Source organism: Anomaloglossus baeobatrachus, chromosome 3 (genome assembly GCF_048569485.1).
Source record: "Anomaloglossus baeobatrachus isolate aAnoBae1 chromosome 3, aAnoBae1.hap1, whole genome shotgun sequence".
NCBI classification, from domain to species: domain Eukaryota; kingdom Metazoa; phylum Chordata; class Amphibia; order Anura; family Aromobatidae; genus Anomaloglossus; species Anomaloglossus baeobatrachus.
This window is the reverse complement of record NC_134355.1, coordinates 466,595,201-466,614,719: the sequence shown is the minus strand read 5'-3', so window position 1 is coordinate 466,614,719 and position 19,519 is coordinate 466,595,201. Positions and strand designations below refer to the sequence as shown.

At 46.8% G+C, this 19,519-nt stretch overlaps 1 protein-coding gene across 7 annotated transcripts in view; it reads left to right on the top strand.

Annotated features, from left to right (window-relative positions):
* Positions 1 to 19,519, top strand: part of ATP11B (ATPase phospholipid transporting 11B (putative)) — a 269,426-nt gene that overhangs the window by 112,435 nt on the left and 137,472 nt on the right. For all 7 annotated transcript variants that reach the window (XM_075340573.1, XM_075340576.1, XM_075340572.1 and 4 more), the window contains exon 12: positions 8,941 to 9,138. In XM_075340573.1, coding sequence (XP_075196688.1) covers positions 8,941 to 9,138 — 198 coding nt within the window. The remainder of the gene's footprint in view (positions 1 to 8,940; positions 9,139 to 19,519) is intronic.

The window sequence follows — 19,519 nt, the reverse complement described above, 5'->3', positions numbered from 1 at the left end:
GGTAAGTAACAAAATTCCCTTCTTTCTTAGGGTATTTGTTTTTCGGGTGCACATGTTGTTCATGTTGATCAGTTCTGTTCTCCGATATTGTCTATCGGATTGAATTTGTTTTTGAAACAGTTATTGGCTTTCCTCCTTCTTGCTTTTGCACTAAAACTGAGGGACCCGTGCTCCCACGGGGGGGTGTATAGCCAGATGGGGAGGGGCCTTACACTTTTAAGTGTAGTACTTTGTGCGGCCTCCGGAGGCAGTAGCTATACACCCAATTGTCTGGGTCTCCCAATTGGAGCTAGAAGAAAAGGAATTTACGGTAAGTAAACAAAATTCCCTTCTTCTTTGGAATGCATCAACAAATAAAAGCTATAGAGGTGTCAATGAATTTAGATATCGTTGTTCTCACATAATCAGTTTGGGTTGGGGACGGGTTTTATCTTCTTGACATCCCTTTAAATTTAAATCTGGCAAGGGGAAGGCATGAGTGTATCAGTCTTGGTGCCATATTTGTTAAAGCGCTCTAGCAGTTAAGCATGGTGGCAGACAAATATACTATACAAGATACTTTAAACTTATTTGTCAGTTCACTTATGCTGTAATATGTTTCTTTTTTATGTTAACTGCTTCACTTATATGCTATGCTATACAATGCAGGAGATGTTCTGAAAAAACGCCAAATTATCTGCTCAGTCTCTAATCCTCCTACTGCTAGCTGGAGCCGATATTTTCCCATCTGCCACTCATTTTCTGTCTTCCACTCTATGCCTTTCAGGACTTAGGCTGGGTTCACACATAGCGACAGCAATAACGACGTCGCTGTTACGTCACCATTTTCTGTGACGCAACAGCGACTTTGTATGTCGCTGTTATGATCGCTGCTTAGCTGTCAAACACAGCGATGCAGCAGCGATCATAACGTCGCTACATGTGCAGAGAGCAGGGAGCCGCGCACACTGCTTAGCGCTGGCTCCCTGCTCTCCTAGCTACAGTACACATCGGGTTAATTAACCCGATGTGTACTGCAGCTACATGTGCAGAGAGCAGGAGCCGGCAGCGTGAGAGCGGCGGAGGCTGGCAGCGAAGGTAAATATCGGGTAACCACCTTGTTTACCCGATGTTTACCTTGGTTACAGCTTACCGCAGGCTGTCATACGCCGGCTCCTGCTCCCTGCACATTCAGATTGTTGCTCTCTCGCTGTCACACACAGCGATGTGTGCTTATCAGCGGGGGAGCAACAATAAAAAAACGATCCAGGGCTGTGTGTAACGAGCAGCGATCTCACAGCAGGGGCCAGATCGCTGCTCAGTGTCACACACAGCGAGATCGCTAATGAGGTCACTGCTGTGTCATAAAAAGCGTGACTCAGCAGCGATCTCAGCAGCAATCTCGCTGTGTGTGAAGCACCCCTTAAAGGGAACCTGTCACCTTGGAAAATGCTATTTACCTGGAGATATAGGGCTAATCCGCAAGTAAATGCTGTGCTGTTCTACTAAAAACAGATCTGGAAGCGCTTGTAATGGTACATAAATCAGCTCTGCTGTATCACTATACATTAGCTGTAAAGATCTGTGAGGAGAGGAGGGCGTCTTCTTTTCACCTCTTTGTGTAAAGGGGGCTTTACACGCTACGATATCATTAATGTTTTGTCGTTAATCGTCGTCGGGTCAAGTTGTTAGTGACGCACATCCGGCGTCATTAACGATATCGCAGCGTGTGACACTGACCAGCGACCTTAAGCGACCTCAAAAATGGTGAAAATCGTTCACCATGGAGAGGTCGTCCCAAACTCAAAAATCGGTAAGGGTTGTTTATCCAGGTGGTTCATCGCTCATGCGGCAGCACACATCGCTATGTGTGACACCGCATGAGCGAGGAACGTCTCCTTACCTGCCGCCGGCCACAATGCGGAAGGAAGGAGGTGGGCGTGATGTTACGTCCTGCTCATCTCCGCCCCTCTGCTTTGATTGGCCGGCTGCTTAGTGACATTGCGGTGACGTCGCTGTGATGCCGAACGTCCCTCCCCCTTGAAGGAGGGATTGTTCGGCAGTCACAGCGCCGCCGCCGACCAGGTAAGTATGTGTGGCGCTGCTGTAGCGATAATGTTCGCTACGGTAGCGATCACAAACAATCGCATGCACGACGGGGGCGGGTACTTACACGCTCGCTATCGCTACAAATTGCTAGCGATATCGCTACCGTGTAAAGCCCCCTCAAGTCTCTGCTTATGATTGATCAGTCTCATGCAGGGGAGGAAGTACACGCCCCCAGAGACAAAACTTTGCTAACATCCAGTTCAACTATAGCACAAATTATAAAGTAAACTTTACAAGCTAATATCTTTTCAATGGAGAGCAGAATTAAAAAAGTAAAACCCTGCAGCACTATATTATGATGCTGTGAATTTAACATACTTAAACTAGTGAAAGGTCCTCTCTAAGCCCTTAACAACTTAGCCCTTTGATGCGGGCTCGCACCCTGATCCCGCATCTTTCCCTGGAGACGAAGGCTGCCTTTGACAGCAACTGGTTGGAGCAGCGCTCCTCCCGCAGATGTTCACCTGTTAAATGATCCTTTCAATCTCTGACAGCGGCATTTAACATACGCTAGCAAGTGATGGGGGCGCTCTACTTACCCCTCATCGGCACTCCCACTACACGATCGCAGGATGCTGATGTGTTGTCATGACAGCCAAGGGTCAGCTGTAGTGGTGGGCAAGCACTAAGATGCTGAAGTGCTCGGTACTCAAAATGAGCAAGTCGGACGGGCTCAATTCTATTACTGCGTGTAATGGAAGTCAATGGGAAACTCGGGCATTTTTCCAGAAAACTGTTCCACAAAAATACTAGTGTCCCATTGACTTCCATTATACTCAGTAATACAATCGAGCCCATCCGAGCGTCCAACCTGCTCGTTTTGAGTACTGAGCACTTGAGCATCTTAGTGCTCACTCACCACTAGTCAGCTGAAGACTCTGGTGTCTGTCATCACAGTACTCCTGTGAAAACTAGTGGCATTGCTGTATATAGAAAATATGTTCGGACCATTGGAGATTCGAGTCTCGTAAGGGGCTATTACGTACAATTAAAATTAGAAAAAAGTTTTAAAAACATGAAAAAAAGTAAAAGTTAAAAATCACCTCCTTTAACCACATTAAAAATTTAAAAATGAAAAACCATTAAAAATACACACACATGGTATCACTTTGTTCATAAAAGTCCAATCTAGCAAAATATAAAATAAATAAAGTTGATCGGTAAACCGCATAACAAGAAAAAAATCAAAATGTCAGAATTGCACTTTTTTGGCCTCTGCAACAACAGAAAAATATGTAATAACAGATGATCAAAACATCGAATATATACTCCAAATAGTATCAATAACAACATCAGCTTTGGTGCAAAAAAGAAGCCCTATCACAGACCCAGATCACAACAATTGAAAACTTTACGGCTCTTAGAAAGTCGCGACATAAGCAAGATTTCATTTTTTCAAAATTTCTGAATTTTTTTTCATCACTTAAAGGAAATCTGTCATCAGGTTTTTGTTTCCTCATCGGAGAGCAGCATAATGTAGAGACAGATTCCAGCGATGTGTTACTTACTGAGCTGTTTGCTGTCATTTTGATACAATTGATGTTTTCAATGCTGCAGAACTGGCAGTTATACAAAGATCACGAATATGCTGGACTACCTTGCTGATTAATCAGTGATTTTATAAAAACTACACTAAGCAGCCCAGTAAGTGACACATCGCTGGAATCAGGATCCCTGTCTCTACTGCTCTCAGATTGTGTTTAAAAACCTGCTGAGAGATTCTCTTTAAATACAAAAAAAACTATACATGCTTGTTAATAAAAAAAAAAAAACATACATGCTTGGTAGCTACATAATCATACTGACCTGGAGAAGCATACTGCCAGGTCAGTTTTATGGTAAAATTAATGCTGTAATTGAGGTCCCCAAAAAATGATTGGAGAATTTCCCTTTTTTTTTTACATTTTGCCACACTCTGCATTTTTCCCTTTTTACCATTACATCATATGTTAAAATGTTGGTGTTATTCAAAGTACAACTCAATCCACAAAAAACAAGTCTTCACATGGCAGTATCACATAAAAATAAAACATGTCATAACTCTTGGAATAAGGGGAGGAAAAACGAAAGCACAAAAATGAAAAATCACTTAGTCCTTGAGGGGTTAAGGCCTGTTAAAGGGAACCTGACAGCTGACACCTGCTGCCCCAACCACACCGGTGCTAGATGTATGAATTGAGCCAGGTATGTCTGACTTGGAAACGCTGCAGCAATTTGTCTCTGGCGGCGTGTAAAATATGTTTATCACGGCCACATCGCAGCGTTTCAGAGTTAAATATACCTGACTGAGATAATACAACCAATATCTGATAATAGAGAAAAGTTTTTTCCAGCATCACGTCCAAATGATACATTTAAAAATTCATTTTTATTTCATAAAATTAAAGCCAGCACTAGGCTGGATGGACATCCATGAAGTATAAAACAACGTCTTGCGCGTTTCAAGCCTTAGAGGGAGTCTTAGTCTTAGAAATATCATGCTAGAATAGCACACATTAAATACACATGGGTAAATGGACAGTCCCCCAACAAAGTCAGCACGACGTATCCGGTTAAGCTAAGCCCAGCTGCAAATCAATCATAGACGAAAAAAAAAATATTATACAATTCATATACATGAAAGTATGAAGAAATACATTAATATATGTACATAAGGTCAGTTGTGATCTTCATACCCCTGGGTATACAGGAATCATATGTTAGAATCCACGTGGCTTCCCTCTCTCGTGATCACCTCCCCTCTTGGGCTGAGGAATCTGCTCTATCGCGTTAACACAGAGCGAAATCTCATCACCCACATGTTCATACAAAAAAATGGTGCGATGCTCCCGACAGACCTTTCGAGGTGGGATTCAGGATATCGTATATATGTTCCCCTATGCGTTTTCTAAGACTACGGCTTGTGCAACCAATATATTGCTTGTTGCACTTCTCACAAGTGATTACATAGACACAAAATTCTCTACTGCAATTAATAAAGGCTTTTATTTTATTGCGCAATATCTGATACATACTACTCATGGCTCAGGTAGCATGTATCTGCTGTCTGGTTCCCTTTAACCCGTTCATGACATATAACGTATATTTACGAGTCCGCATGTTTCCCTGCAAATTGACAGCTGATTTGATCAGCCATCATGTGCCTCTAACAGGGTGGATCGGGCCATTTTTCTTTACATTCTTCTTTTTGATCATAGTTACTTAGGTTGAAAAAAGACCCAAGTCCATCTATTTCAACCTTCCTCCACCAGTTCTACATTTTGCCACTAAGTCACTTATAACCAACAATGTTGTGTGTACTGAGGAAATCATCCAGCCTTTTTTTAAAAGATGTTCTAGTGTCTGCCATTACTACCTCTTGTGATAGGGCATTCTACAGTCTGACTGATCTAACCGTAAAGAAACCTTTCCTATTAAGCTGCCGGAATCACTTTTCTTCTATTCGCAGTGTTTTCCCCCCTGGTCCATGTTAACTTTTTGTCCGCATCGGCTTTATGAAAAGCACAGTTTTATGTCATGTTTGTTTGTTTATTTATTTATTTATTTATTTATTATCTTGACTTCAGTAAAGCATTTGACAAAGTATCTCATACAATCCTTATTGAAAAAAATGACCAAGTGTGGAATGGACAAGGCAACTGTTAGATGGATTCGTATCTGGCTTAGTGATCGGAGTCAAAGAGTGGTCATAAATGGCTGCACATTCAGTTGGAAGACTGTCTCAAGTGGGGTACCACAGGGCTCTGTCCTGGGCCCCGTGTTAAACATCTAGCTCAAAGCTAGGAGGAATAGCTAATACTAGAGAAGAGAGAGAGAGGATTCAACAAGATCTAAAGAAGCTGGAACAATGGGCAGCAACTAATAGAATGTTTTTTAACAGGGAGAAATGCAAAGTCATACATCTTAGCAAGAATAATGAAAAGAGCATATACAGCATGGGAGGAATAGAGCTATCCAAAAGCATGTGTGAAAAAGACTTAGGTATACTAATAGATCACAGACTGAACATGAGTCAACAGTGTGACGCAGCAGCAAAAAAGGCAAACACCATTCTAGGATGTATTAACAGAAGCATACAGTCTAGATCATGTGAAGTCATTATCCCCCTTTACTCCTCTTTGGTCAGACCTCATCTGGAATATTGTGTCCAGTTCTGGGCACCACATTTTAAAAAAGACATCAACAAACTGGAGCAAGTTCAAAGAAGAGTGACCAGAATGGTGACTGGTCTGCAAACCATTTCCTATGAGGAACGGTTACAGGATTTAGGATTGTTTAGCTTGCAAAAGAGAAGACTGAGAGGAGACCTAATAGCTGTCTACAAATATCTTAAAGGCTGTCACACTGTAGAGGGATCAGTTTTATTCTCATTTTCACAAGGAAAGACAAGAAGCAATGGGATGAAACTGATGGGGAGGAGACACAGATTAGATATTAGAAAAAACTTTCTGACAGTGAGGGTGATCAACGAGTGGAACAGGCTGCCGTGATAGGTTGCGAGTTCTCCTTCAATGGAAGTCTTTAAAAATAGGTTGGAGGGACATCTGTCTGGGATGATTTAGTGAATCCTGCTTTGAGCAGGGGGTTGGACTAGATGACCCAGGAGGTCCATTCCAACTCTAATATTCTATTTCTATTTTTTTACAGTGCTCACTGAAAGAGGTTCACTAGGGTGACAGTTTTATAGATCGGGTTGTTCCGGATGCAGCAATACCAAAAACATGTATTTCTTATTTTTGTTTTTACATAAATATACATATTTATTGGTATATTTTATTCATTTTTTTTTTAAATTGTGTTTTGTTTTTTTAATAAAGATTTTTTTTTTTTCTTTTTTACTTAAGGCTACTTTACACACTGCGATATCTGTCCCGATATCGCTAGTGTGGGTACCCGCCCCCATCTGTTGCGCGACACGGGCAAATCGCTGCCCGTGCCGCACAACATCGCCCAGACCCGTCACACATACTTACCTGCCCGGTGACGTCGCTGTGATCGGCGAACCACCTCCTGTCTAAGGGGGCGGTCCGTGCGGCGTCACAGCGACGTCACTGAGCGGCCGCCCAATAGCAGCGGAGGGGCGGAGATGAGCGGGACGTAACATCCCGCCCACCTCCTTCCTTCCTCATAGCGGCCAGGAGGCAGGTAAGGAGAGCTTCCTCGTTCCTGCGGCGTCACACATAGCGATGTGTGCTGCCGCAGGAGCGATGAACTACATCGTTACTGCTGCAGTAACGATAATCGAGAATGGACCCCCATGTCACCGATGAGCGATTTTGCACGTTTTTGCAACGATGCAAAATCGCTCATCGGTGTCACACGCAGCAACATCGCTAATGCGGCCGGATGTGCGTCACAAATTCCGTGACCCCAACGACTCCGCATTAGCGATGTCGCAGCGTGTAAAGCCCCCTTTAGTCTCTCTTTAGGACTTTAACACTAGAACTACTGAGGTAGTCATTTTGACTACTTTGCACCATGTATTTCTATATAGGTGTCACGAGTCCAGTAGTTCTAGTGTTAAAGTGTAACTGTTGTTTTAATTTTTATTTCATAAACCAATAGTTCATATGAAAATAAGCAACTCTGTAATAACTCTTACCAGACAAATCTGCTTCTTTCTCTGCCAGAACTGATCAGTCAGTATCAAAATTCTCAATTCTGAGGTAAAATCTGTATTCAGTGAAGACGTTTCCATTACTGAGATAGGACATGACAGCTGGTATAGAGATTCTGTGATGGGAAGGGCTATAGGTAGAGGGAGGAGCTAGTGGTAGAGCGCCTCCGTATTCTATCTACATAGGAGATGGCAGTTACTGATGAGATGCCATCTCCTATCTCAGTAATGGGAAAGTCTTCACTGAATACAGATTTTACCTCAGAATTCAGAGTTTTGATAATGACTGATCAATTCTGGCAGAGAAAGAAGCAGATTTGTCTAAGATATAGTACAGAGTTGCTTATTTTCATGTATGCTATTGATTTATGAATTAAAATGATGGTTAATCTTTATCTTTCATTACGCTAATATTGCTGATATCGTAGATTGTCATGTACCATGGAGTGACAGAATCCATTTCGACCATGCTCCTGGCATGATCTAATAGGCTTACTGTAGTTGGCTGACCCAAAGGTTATCATGATGACCTTGGGTTGCGATGGCATTGCTCAGTTCTTGTAATGGGTGTCAATCAGACGGTAGAGAGCTCTAAATGTTGTGATCGATATCGATTGCGGCATTTAGGGGGTTAAACGACCCATGGTGGTGCAGGCACTGCTCCTGGCTGTGAAGCTGGGTCATGGGTGCCATGTAAGCTGAGCTCCCAGCTGCGATCGCTTGTGTATAGGAGCTGTGCACGTGCGATTTTCAGGACATGCCATTATGTCTAAGGTCGGGAAGGGGTTAAAGCCAGAGACCCTGATTACAGCAATGTTGGATTTTATTTTGGCCACACACATTGAATATTTTTTATTTTTTAAACTTAACTATTTGTAAGGCAAAACCAGGCGTGGGGAAATAATGCACGAGTGGTGCACTTTCAGAAAAGTTATCTCCAAACGTTTACGTGCATTTAAAATAACAGAATCCGATAGTACTCGCCCTCCCCCAGTGTAGTGCCATCTCCTCTCCGCAGCGGTCACGTCACATCTACAGCTATCATCAATGATCTCCGCAGCTTCACACCTGGAATTGTTGGGCACCACTCTTCTAAAGGTGGAATAAGCTTTTTAAATGTATCTGTAACTAAATAATTATTTTATTTATACATAAGAGTTATCATTTAGGAGTTAAATATTTGTTCACTCGGCTGTTAAATGGGTCACTAACGTAGATATTTTCTTTTTATCTAGATTCTAAAATTCATCTCCGATTTCCTGGCATTCCTAGTGCTTTATAATTTTATCATCCCTATATCCCTGTATGTGACGGTGGAGATGCAGAAATTCCTTGGGTCATTTTTCATTGGTTGGGACCTTGATCTGTATCATGAAGAAAGCAATCAAAAAGCGCAAGTGAATACGTCTGACCTGAATGAAGAGCTTGGACAGGTAATGGTGGCTGCCGTTAAATAGCAGTACCCTTCCCCTTTATCCCCATTTGTTTATTTGCAATGATGAATTATTTTTTCTTTGTTTCAGTCTTCCATATTCATCAGTTTCCTTTTATTTTTTTTTATCTGTGATGCCATTCTCCATGAATAAACTCTCTCTTCTTCAGCGCTCTATTGGGAGACCCAGACGATTGGGGTATAGCTACTGCCCTCCGGAGGCCACACAAAGCACTACACTAAAAAGTGCAAGGCCCCTCCCCTTCTGGCTATACCCCCCCGTGGTATCACGGGTTCTCCAGTTTTCAAGCTTTGTGCGAAGGAGGTCAGACATCCACGCATGGCTCCACAGATTTTAGTCAGCAGTAGCTGCTGACTATTTCGGATGGAAGAAAAGAGGGCCCATATAGGGCCCCCAGCATGCTCCCTTCTCACCCGTGGATGGTGTTGTAAGGTTGAGGTACCTATTGCTGGTACAGGGGCTGGAGCCCCACATGCTGTTTTCCTTCCACATCCCCTTGTAGGGCTCTGTGGAAGTGGGATCCTGCCGGCCTCTAAGCTCTGACGCCGGGCTCCATCCACAGACCCATAGAACCTGATGGATTCGGAGCATGAGTACAATCAGGGACATGGCCCTGCATCATACAGGTACTCTGTGTCCCCGGCAGGCACAGACGCACTCCGGGCTGGCTGGGTGTTGTAGTGCGCCGGGGACCGTAACGTGGGAGTTAGTGTCCCTACAGTTTACTGGGGGACTTTGTAGTGTGGGAACGCAGCGCCGACCCCCACTGGACCGGGCGGCGCTGCTGTGACTTGTGGTGCGCCGGGGACACGCCGACCGCGCTTTTACGGCGGCGGCGTTTATAAATCCAGTCCCCGGCTTTTGCGGCCTAGCTCCGCTTCGTTCCCGCCCCCACCCTGTCAATCAGGGTAGGGGAGAGACGCTGTTTCACCGCAGCGACGAGGGCTGGAGCCTGATTTACATGCTCCAGCCCTCTCACTAGGCACAGAGGGAAGCAGGCTTCCCGCTCTTAGTCAGGAACGCCCAGGGCCCGCCCCTCCTCCTCTCTCAGGACGCCGGCAGCCATTACATGCAGTCTGGCTGGAGGAAGGACGCAAGGCTCTGGGAGACCTGGACTAGGGGGCTTTTGGATACCACACACCCGCTCTTAAGCGGGCGGTAAGCGGCATTTCAGCTGGCCCCTCTAGTGCCTCACTGTGTATTGGTGTACTGTGTCACCAGATATATATATTTAGTGATTTCTTGCACTGTGAGGTCGCTTCCTGGCTGGATACCCCAGATCGCTCTGAGGAGGCAGCAACATGTCATCCACAAAACGCAAGGCTGCCAAGGCTAGGGCTGTGTACACTGCGTGTGCTGCATGTGGGGCTGCTCTACCAGCAGGTTCCAAAGACCCCCATTGTGTGCAATGCTCAGATCCGGTGCTGCTTCGCCAGCCGGAGTCCGGAGGGGTAGTGACCCAGGCTGAGACGCTTGTAAGTCCTGCCCCGGTGTCAGGGACAGACTTTGCAGCTTTTGCTGATGGAATGTCTGTGACTATGGCACAAATCCTTGAAACTTTGCAATCCATGACTGGGGCTCAGTCTATGGACACGGTGAGGTCTCTGTCCTCTAATCCCCCTCAGTTGGAATTAGTCCAGACTGCAAGGGGGTCCCCGGCTTCACAGGCTGAGTATTATGACTCAGATGATAGCCCCAGCCACCCTAAGCGAGCTCGCTGGGAAAGACCCTCAACGTCATCACACTGCTCAGGGTCTCAGCGCAATCAGTCGCCCTGTGATGCGTCTGAAGAGAGTGATCAGGAGTCTTATCCTGGAACCCCTCTCAATCTGGATACCCCGGATGGGGACGCCATGGTAAACGATCTTATCTCAGCCATCAATAGGCTGTTGGATATTTCTCCCCCAGCCCCTTCTGCAGAGGAGGCAGCTGCAGAGCAGGAGAAGTTTCGTTTCCTCTATCCCAAGCGTAAATTGAGTGCTTTCTTGGATCACTCTGACTTCAGAGAATCAATCCAGAAACACGACGCTCATCCAGAAAGGCGTTTCTCTAAACGTTCTAAGGATACACGTTTTCCTTTCCCCCCTGATGTGGTCAAGCGCTGGACCCAGTGTCCAAAAGTAGACCCCCCGATTTCCAAACTTGCAGCTAGATCCATAGTTGCAGTGGAGGATGGCGCTTCACTTAAGGATGCCAATGACAGACAGATGGACCTTTGGTTAAAATCTGTCTATGAAGCTATCGGCGCGTCGTTTGCTCCAGCATTCGCAGCCGTATGGGCACTCCAAGCTATTTCAGCTGGTTTAGCAAAAGTGGATGCTATCATACATCCAGCGGCGTCGCAAGTGGCGTCCCTTACCTCGCAGATGTCTGCGTTTGCGTCTTACGCTATCAATGCGGTCCTAGAATCTACCAGCCGCACCTCAATGGCGTCCGCCAATTCGGTAGTTTTGCGCAGAGCCTTGTGGTTAAAGGACTGGAAAGCAGATGCTGGTTCCAAAAAATGTTTAACCAGCTTGCCTTTATCTAGAGATAGACTGTTTGGCGAGCCATTGGCTGACATCATTAAATAGTCCAAGGGTAAAGACTCTTCCTTACCCCAGCCCAGATCAAACAAACCTCAGCAGAAAAAATGGCAGCAGAGGTTTCAGTCCTTTCGAGGTTCGGGCAAGACACAATTCTCCTCGTCCAAAGGGACTCAGAGGACGCAAAGAGTCTCAGATTCTTGGCGGGCTCACGCACGCCCCAAGAAAGCAAATGGAGGAACCGCTTCCAAAGCGGCTACCTCATGACTTCCAGCCCCCCCCCTCCGCATCTCCGGTCGGGGGCAGGCTCTCCCGCTTTTCCGACATTTGGATGTCACAGGTCAAAGACCGGTGGGTGACAAACATTTTGTCTCGCGGGTACAGAATCGAGTTCAGTTCTCGTCCTCCAGCTCGGTTCTTCAGAACCTCCCCACATCCGGACCGAGCAGATGCCCTGCTGCAGGCGGTGGACTCCCTAAGAGCGGAAGGAGTAGTGGTTCCTGTACCGCCTCAGGAACAAGGGCGAGGGTTTTACTCCAATCTCTTTGTGGTTCCAAAAAAGGACGGCTCGTTCCGTCCTGTTCTGGATCTAAAGCTGCTCAACAAACATGTGCACGCCAGACGGTTCCGGATGGAAACCCTCCGCTCTGTCGTTGCCTCAATGTCTCAAGGAGACTTCCTTGCCTCAATAGACATCAAAGATGCTTATCTCCACGTGCCAATTGCTACAGAACATCAACGTTTTCTACGTTTTGTGATAGGAAACGACCATCTTCAGTTCGTAGCTCTGCCATTCGGTCTGGCGACAGCCCCCCGGGTCTTCACCAAGGTCATGGCGGCGGTGGTAGCAGTCTTGCACTCTCAGGGACACTCGGTGATCCCTTACCTGGACGATCTACTTGTCAAGGCACCCTCTCAAGAGGCATGCCAACTCAGTCTACATGCTACGCTGGAGACTCTACAGACGTTCGGATGGATCATCAACTTTCCAAAGTCGAATCTGTCACCGTCACAGTCGCTAACGTATCTTGGCATGGAGTTTCATACTCGAGCAGCGAGAGTGAAGCTTCCGCTGAGCAAGCAGCGGTCCCTACAGACAGGGGTGCAATCCCTCCTTCAAGGCCAGTCGCACCCCTTACGGCGCCTCATGCACTTCCTCGGGAAGATGGTGGCAGCCATGGAAGCAGTTCCCTTTGCGCAGTTTCATCTGCGTCCACTTCAATGGGACATTCTCCGCCAATGGGACGGGAAGTCAACGTCCCTGGACAGGAAAGTCTCTCTTTCCCAGACGGCCAAGGACTCTCTACAATGGTGGCTCCTTCCCACCTCATTGTCTCAGGGAAGATCCTTCCTGCCCCCATCCTGGGCAGTGGTCACGACAGATGCGAGTCTGTCAGGGTGGGGAGCAGTGTTTCTCCACCACAGGGCCCAGGGGACGTGGACTCCGCAGGAGTCCACCCTTCAGATCAATGTTCTGGAAATCAGGGCAGTGTATCTTGCCCTACTGGCCTTCCAACAGTGGCTGGAAGGAAAGCAGATCCGAATCCAGTCGGACAACTCCACAGCGGTGGCATACATCAACCACCAAGGAGGGACGCGCAGTCGGCAAGCATTCCAAGAAGTCCGGCGCATTCTAATGTGGGTGGAGGACACAGCCTCCACCATATCCGCGGTTCACATCCCAGGCGTAGAAAATTGGGAAGCAGACTTCCTCAGTCGCCAGGGCATGGACGCAGGGGAGTGGTCCCTTCACCCGGACGTGTTTCAGGAAATCTGTCGCCGATGGGGAGTGCCGGACGTCGACCTAATGGCGTCCCGGCACAACAACAAGGTCCCGGCATTCATGGCGAGGTCGCGCGATCAAAGAGCTCTGGCGGCAGACGCATTAGTTCAAGATTGGTCGCAGTTCCGGCTCCCATACGTCTTCCCACCTCTGGCACTCTTGCCCAGAGTGTTACGCAAGATCAGATCCGATTGCAGCCGCGTCATACTCGTCGCCCCAGACTGGCCGAGGAGGTCGTGGTATCCGGATCTGTGGCATCTCACGGTCGGTCGACCGTGGTCACTGCCAGACCGACCAGACTTACTGTCCCAAGGGCCGTTTTTCCATCAGAATTCTGCGGCCCTGAACCTGACTGTGTGGCCATTGAGTCCTGGATCCTAGCGTCCGCAGGATTATCTCAAGGAGTCGTAGCCACAATGAGACAAGCTAGGAAGTCAACGTCTGCTAAGATCTACCACAGAACGTGGAAGATTTTCTTATCCTGGTGCTCTGCACAGAGAGTATCCCCTTGGCCATTTGCATTGCCCAAATTTCTTTCCTTCCTGCAATCGGGGTTGGAAAAGGGCTTGTCGCTCAGCTCCCTTAAAGGGCAAGTCTCGGCACTATCCGTGTTTTTTCAGAAGCGTCTAGCACGTCTTCCTAAGGTGCGCACGTTCCTGCAGGGGGTCTGTCATATTGTGCCCCCGTACAGGCGGCCGTTAGATCCATGGGATCTGAACAGGGTACTAGTTGCTCTCCAGAAGCCGCCTTTCGAGCCTCTGAAGGAAGTTTCCTTTTCTCGCCTGTCACAGAAAGTGGCGTTTCTTGTTGCGATCACATCGCTTCGGCGAGTGTCGGAGCTGGCAGCTCTGTCATCCAAGGCTCCCTTCCTGGTGTTCCACCAGGACAAGGTAGTGCTGCGCCCCATTCCGGAGTTTCTCCCTAAGGTCGTATCCTCGTTTCATCTTAATCAGGATATATCCTTGCCTTCCTTTTGTCCTCATCCGGTTCACCGGTATGAAAAGGACTTACGTTTGCTAGATCTGGTGAGAGCACTCAGAATCTACATTTCCCGCACGGCGCCCATGCGCCGTTCCGATGCACTTTTTGTCCTTGTCGCTGGTCCGCGCAAGGGGTTGCAGGCTTCTAAAGCCACCCTGGCTCGATGGATCAAAGAACCAATTCTAGAGGCCTACCGTTCTGCGGGGCTTCCGGTTCCTTCAGGGCTAAAAGCCCACTCAACCAGAGCCGTGGGTGCGTCCTGGGCATTACGACACCAGGCTTCGGCTCAACAAGTGTGTCAGGCAGCTACCTGGTCGAGTCTGCACACTTTCACCAAGCATTATCAGGTGCATACCTATGCTTCGGCGGATGCCAGCTTAGGTAGAAGAGTCCTGCAGGCGGCAGTGACACCCCCGTAGGGGAGGGCTGTTTTGCAGCTCTAACATGAGGTATCTCTTTACCCACCCAGGGACAGCTTTTGGACGTCCCAATCGTCTGGGTCTCCCAATAGAGCGCTGAAGAAGAAGGGAATTTTGTTACTTACCGTAAATTCCTTTTCTTCTAGCTCTTATTGGGAGACCCAGCACCCGCCCTGTTGTCCTTCGGGATTTTTTTGTTGTTTGCGGGTACACATGTTGTTCATGTTGAACGGTTTTTCAGTTCTCCGACGTTATTCGGAGTTAATTTGTTTAAACCAGTTATTGGCTTCCTCCTTCTTGCTTTGGCACTAAAACTGGAGAACCCGTGATACCACGGGGGGGTATAGCCAGAAGGGGAGGGGCCTTGCACTTTTTAGTGTAGTGCTTTGTGTGGCCTCCGGAGGGCAGTAGCTATACCCCAATCGTCTGGGTCTCCCAATAAGAGCTAGAAGAAAAGGAATTTACGGTAAGTAACAAAATTCCCTTCTTCTGTAAAGCTTGCCACCCTCCAGCCTCAAAGCACAGACAGCAGGGCTAATCTGTTGTGGCACCGTTCCCAATAGCTGAACGCTAGTGATGTAAAAGCCGTACTTCTTGTTTTGTCTACTAAATTGTAGTTGAGGCTTGCACTGCATACTATTTGGCAGCCGCACCTTAGTCTCAGCTGCATGTTGTGTGTAAAGAGGGTTCCTACCCCCAAACACAAGCAGGTGATGGGTTCTCAGCTGATTGTATGTACAGGATGTAATATTCTTCAGTCGTTCCGTATAAGAAAAGACGCTTTTCTCTGTTTCTAGGTAAATCCAATTTATTGATGTGAGTACTGTATTTGCTCTTTGCGATTTTCTCCTTGTAGCAATTTGGTCATTCGGATCAGTTGACTGCAAGAGTTTGTTTTTCCTTTAGGCTATGTGCGCACTTACCGGATTTTTCGCGGATTTTGCCGCGGATTTGCTGCATGTTTCGCTGCAGAAAATGTTCATAACATCTCTGCAGTGAATCACCAGCAAATCCTATGGAGAAAAAAAATCCTGTGCGCACTGGGCGGAATTTGACAGCTGCATGTTTTGCTGCGGGAATCCCGCAGCAAAAACAAGTGCATGTCACTTCTTTTCCGCACATCGCTGCGGGATTTCACTCCATTGACTCAATGTTAATCATGAAATCCCGCAGGGAATAACGCAGGCAGCAAATTCTGTGCGGTTCACTGCGTTTTCCTGCGTTATTCCCTGCGGTATTTCGCGGTTTACCTCCGGTAATGTGCATCACTTGCTTGCGGTTTTGCAGGGAAGTGATGTCATTACAGGAAGAGGAAGCCGTGCAGAGTAAACGCACACACACAGAACACATCACAGACATAGATCACAGACACAGACACATAGAACACACATAGAAAGAAAACGGAAATATAGAAAAAAAAGAACGTGGGCTCCGCTGCATATTTACCTTCCAGCCGAGGTAAGCACACAGCGGCGGGCCGGTATTCTTAGGCTGGGGAGGGAGAGGGGCAGGGTTAATGTCCCCCGCCTCACTCCCCCTCCGGCAGCCGAGAATATCAGCCGCAGCTGCCCCGGCATTGTCGCATGCAATATGCGACAATACCGGCGTGTCCTCGGCTCTTCTTGCCACCGTGTAGCAGTGGTGGCAAGGTAATACAAGGGGTTAATGGTGATGGGGGACCACCGCCATTAACCCCAGGCTTGATCATGGCAGCGTCTATGTGACAGCTGACATGATCAACCCGTAAGTAAAGTGAAGAAAACACAGACACCGAAAAATCCTTTATTTTAAATAAAACAAACAAGCCTCATTCACCCTTTTATTAACCCCCCCCAAGCAAAGCTCCGGCGTAATCCACAGGGTCCTGCACTGCTGACATCCAGCCGCGACTGTCACAGACAGGCTGAATGCAGCGAGACAGCAGAGGTAATTACCGGTCATTTCCCACAGCCGGTAATGTGAACTCACTGCCGACCGTGGGAAATGCAGCGATCTGTCATCTATCTATCCTTCTATCTATCTATCCCTCTATCTATTCTTCTGTCTATCTACTATCTCAGAATTAAAGGACTTTTTTTTTTTTTTTTTTTTTTTCTTCAATGTGCTTTATTGCATTGAATGCAATAAAGCACATCCCAACCCGCACGCGGCAAAACCGCGGCAATACCGCGAATAATACCGCGGTAAAACCGCGGCAAACCGCATGCGGTTTTCGGATGCGGTTTCCCGCGGTTTTTTACCGCGGGTGCGGTAATCTTTGAGGACATGCGGAATTTTCACAAGAAAATTCCATTTCCCAGTGCGCACAGAGCCTTAGTCTCTGTTCGTGATGGCCATGTTTTCTCTTTTATATGTCCCATGCCTGCATCATTCAAGTTAATAATTTGTAATCTGCAATAAATTGTTACTCAGGCCAGAACTCTGGCTAGACCTGAAGACATTTTTTACTAAAAAAAAATACTATATATCCTTTTAGTGATCAGGCCAAATTTTTCAACCTCGACATGTCACTTTGTTACAATAACTCTGTAATATTGATGGGCGAACTCGCAGATATCCAGGATCGATGGGACTAACCGGATTTTTATTATTTTATTTTTTTTTTTTTAATAAATAAATCTGTTCCAGTCTGGAATTGATCTCTTCTATTTGTCCGGACTTCGGTCCTCATATATGTTTATGGGGACCAGAATTCTGTACTTAAAAATGGTGGTAAAAGGGATAAGAGGATTAGAGCAAGCATGCTATACTTACAGAGTCTCCGGCGCTGCTCGCTGCTGTAACTGCTTTCAGGCCGCTCACTCTTCTGCCACTCATTTACCATCATGCATATTCACTGCTTCCCTTGCCCATTGGCAGTTCTGCTATCATTGATTGGTTGCAGTCAGATGCGCCCCCAGCCTGTGTGAAAGCACCTGACTGCAACCAATCATAGACCCTGTCTGCGGGTCACTGTAGATTGGTGTAAAAATAAATAAATTAACTTTTCATAGGGTCCCCCAGTATATTGATACCCAGGCATGATAAAGCATACGGCTACAGGCTGCACCTCCCCCAACCGAGCGCTTATATTGGCTGTATATCAAAATAAGAGGAACCACAGGCAGCTTCTTTTTTTAATTTAAATAAATAATTTAAAAAATGATGTAGCCCCCCCCCCACTCCAATTTTGATAGTTCATATGTCCAGAAGCAGTTAAACTCTTGATTTTCAGCTGCATTTAGTAAACAATTGTGGGGGGAGGTTCTAAGCTTTTTCATAACAATTACAGCCCATGTAAATACCTATGCGCCAAAGTGCAAGATAATGTGCACCTGTAAATGTACCCAAATGTGTTGTTTATAGTGATGGGTGGACCCAGACTGTAAAAGTCTGGATCTGCGTGGTTACAAAGGTAACCAAATGCAGAGCCAGGATTCCAGATATTGATCCAGATCCAGCACTCAGGAAATTAAAAAAAGAAATAATAAAGAAAGTAAGAATAGGGGCGGGGCGATGTAGCCGACCAGAGAGGACGCATGGGAAGAGAGCTCCTATAATCCTGATCTTATCCTGGCCATTTACACCCGGTTACCTGATCCATTTACTCACTGACCTGCTGCTGTGACAGGAGACACCATTTGGAGGCTGCAGATTCCCACTGGAGCTATTCTCTGACTCCTGCACGGCGTTGCTGGATTTCCTAAGGCTGGAGAGTGTGGAGCAGCAGCCATCTTCCCTACAGCATGCATTTCCACAGTGAGCAGCAGAGCATGACTCCGGAGAGCAGTGAGGAGTGACAGATTTATGGCCAGAGGTGAAGACCCAGGAGTGGTGAGCACAGGGAAGTTAATTCTCCCTTAGGCTGCTTTCACACTACGTCTTTTTAACATGCGTCCTGAACGTTTTTTTGCTGCAAAAGCGGATCCTGCTTTTACAGCAAAAAACGCATGCAAACGCATGTGTTACTTTGCAGGATCCTGTCACTGGATGTTTAGGGGCGGGCATTGGAGTCATGTTATCGGGAGTGAGGGGAACTAAACGTGCCAGACTGGGAGCCGGCTTCTTACAACTGCGGAGGTTCGTAACCAAGGTAAACATCGGGTATACTTGCTTGGATACCCGATATTTACTTTGGTTACGAGCGTCTGCAGCTGCTAGGAGCCGGGCTCCCTGCACACGTAACCAACGTAAACATCGGGTAACTAAGACCGCGGTTACCCGATATTTACCTTGGTTACGAGTGTCCGCAGCTCTCAGGTGGAGGAGAGGGAGGGGGAGAGACAGAGAGAGAGGGAGGAGAGAGGGGGAGAGAGACAGAGAGGTAGAAGAGAGATAGACTGATCACGGAGGCTGGTTTCTGTACATGCTCAGTAGAGCAAGCAGGATCCTGTCTATCAGCATGCAGCGTTCACCTGCGTTTGCATGCTGTTTAGTCAGGATCCAGCAATTTGTAGTATTTGGACGCAGCTCAAAAACGCTACATGTAGCGTTTTTGAAAGATGTTAAAAAACTGCAACTCGCTGGATCCTCACTATAACGCACGCAAACGCAGGTGAACGCATGTTAACGCGAGTCCATTGCAAATGCATTGAAATGAAACCGCATTTGCACTGGATCCGTTTTTGCGTTAAAAAACCGTTCAGGACGCATGTTAAAAAAGACGTAGTGTG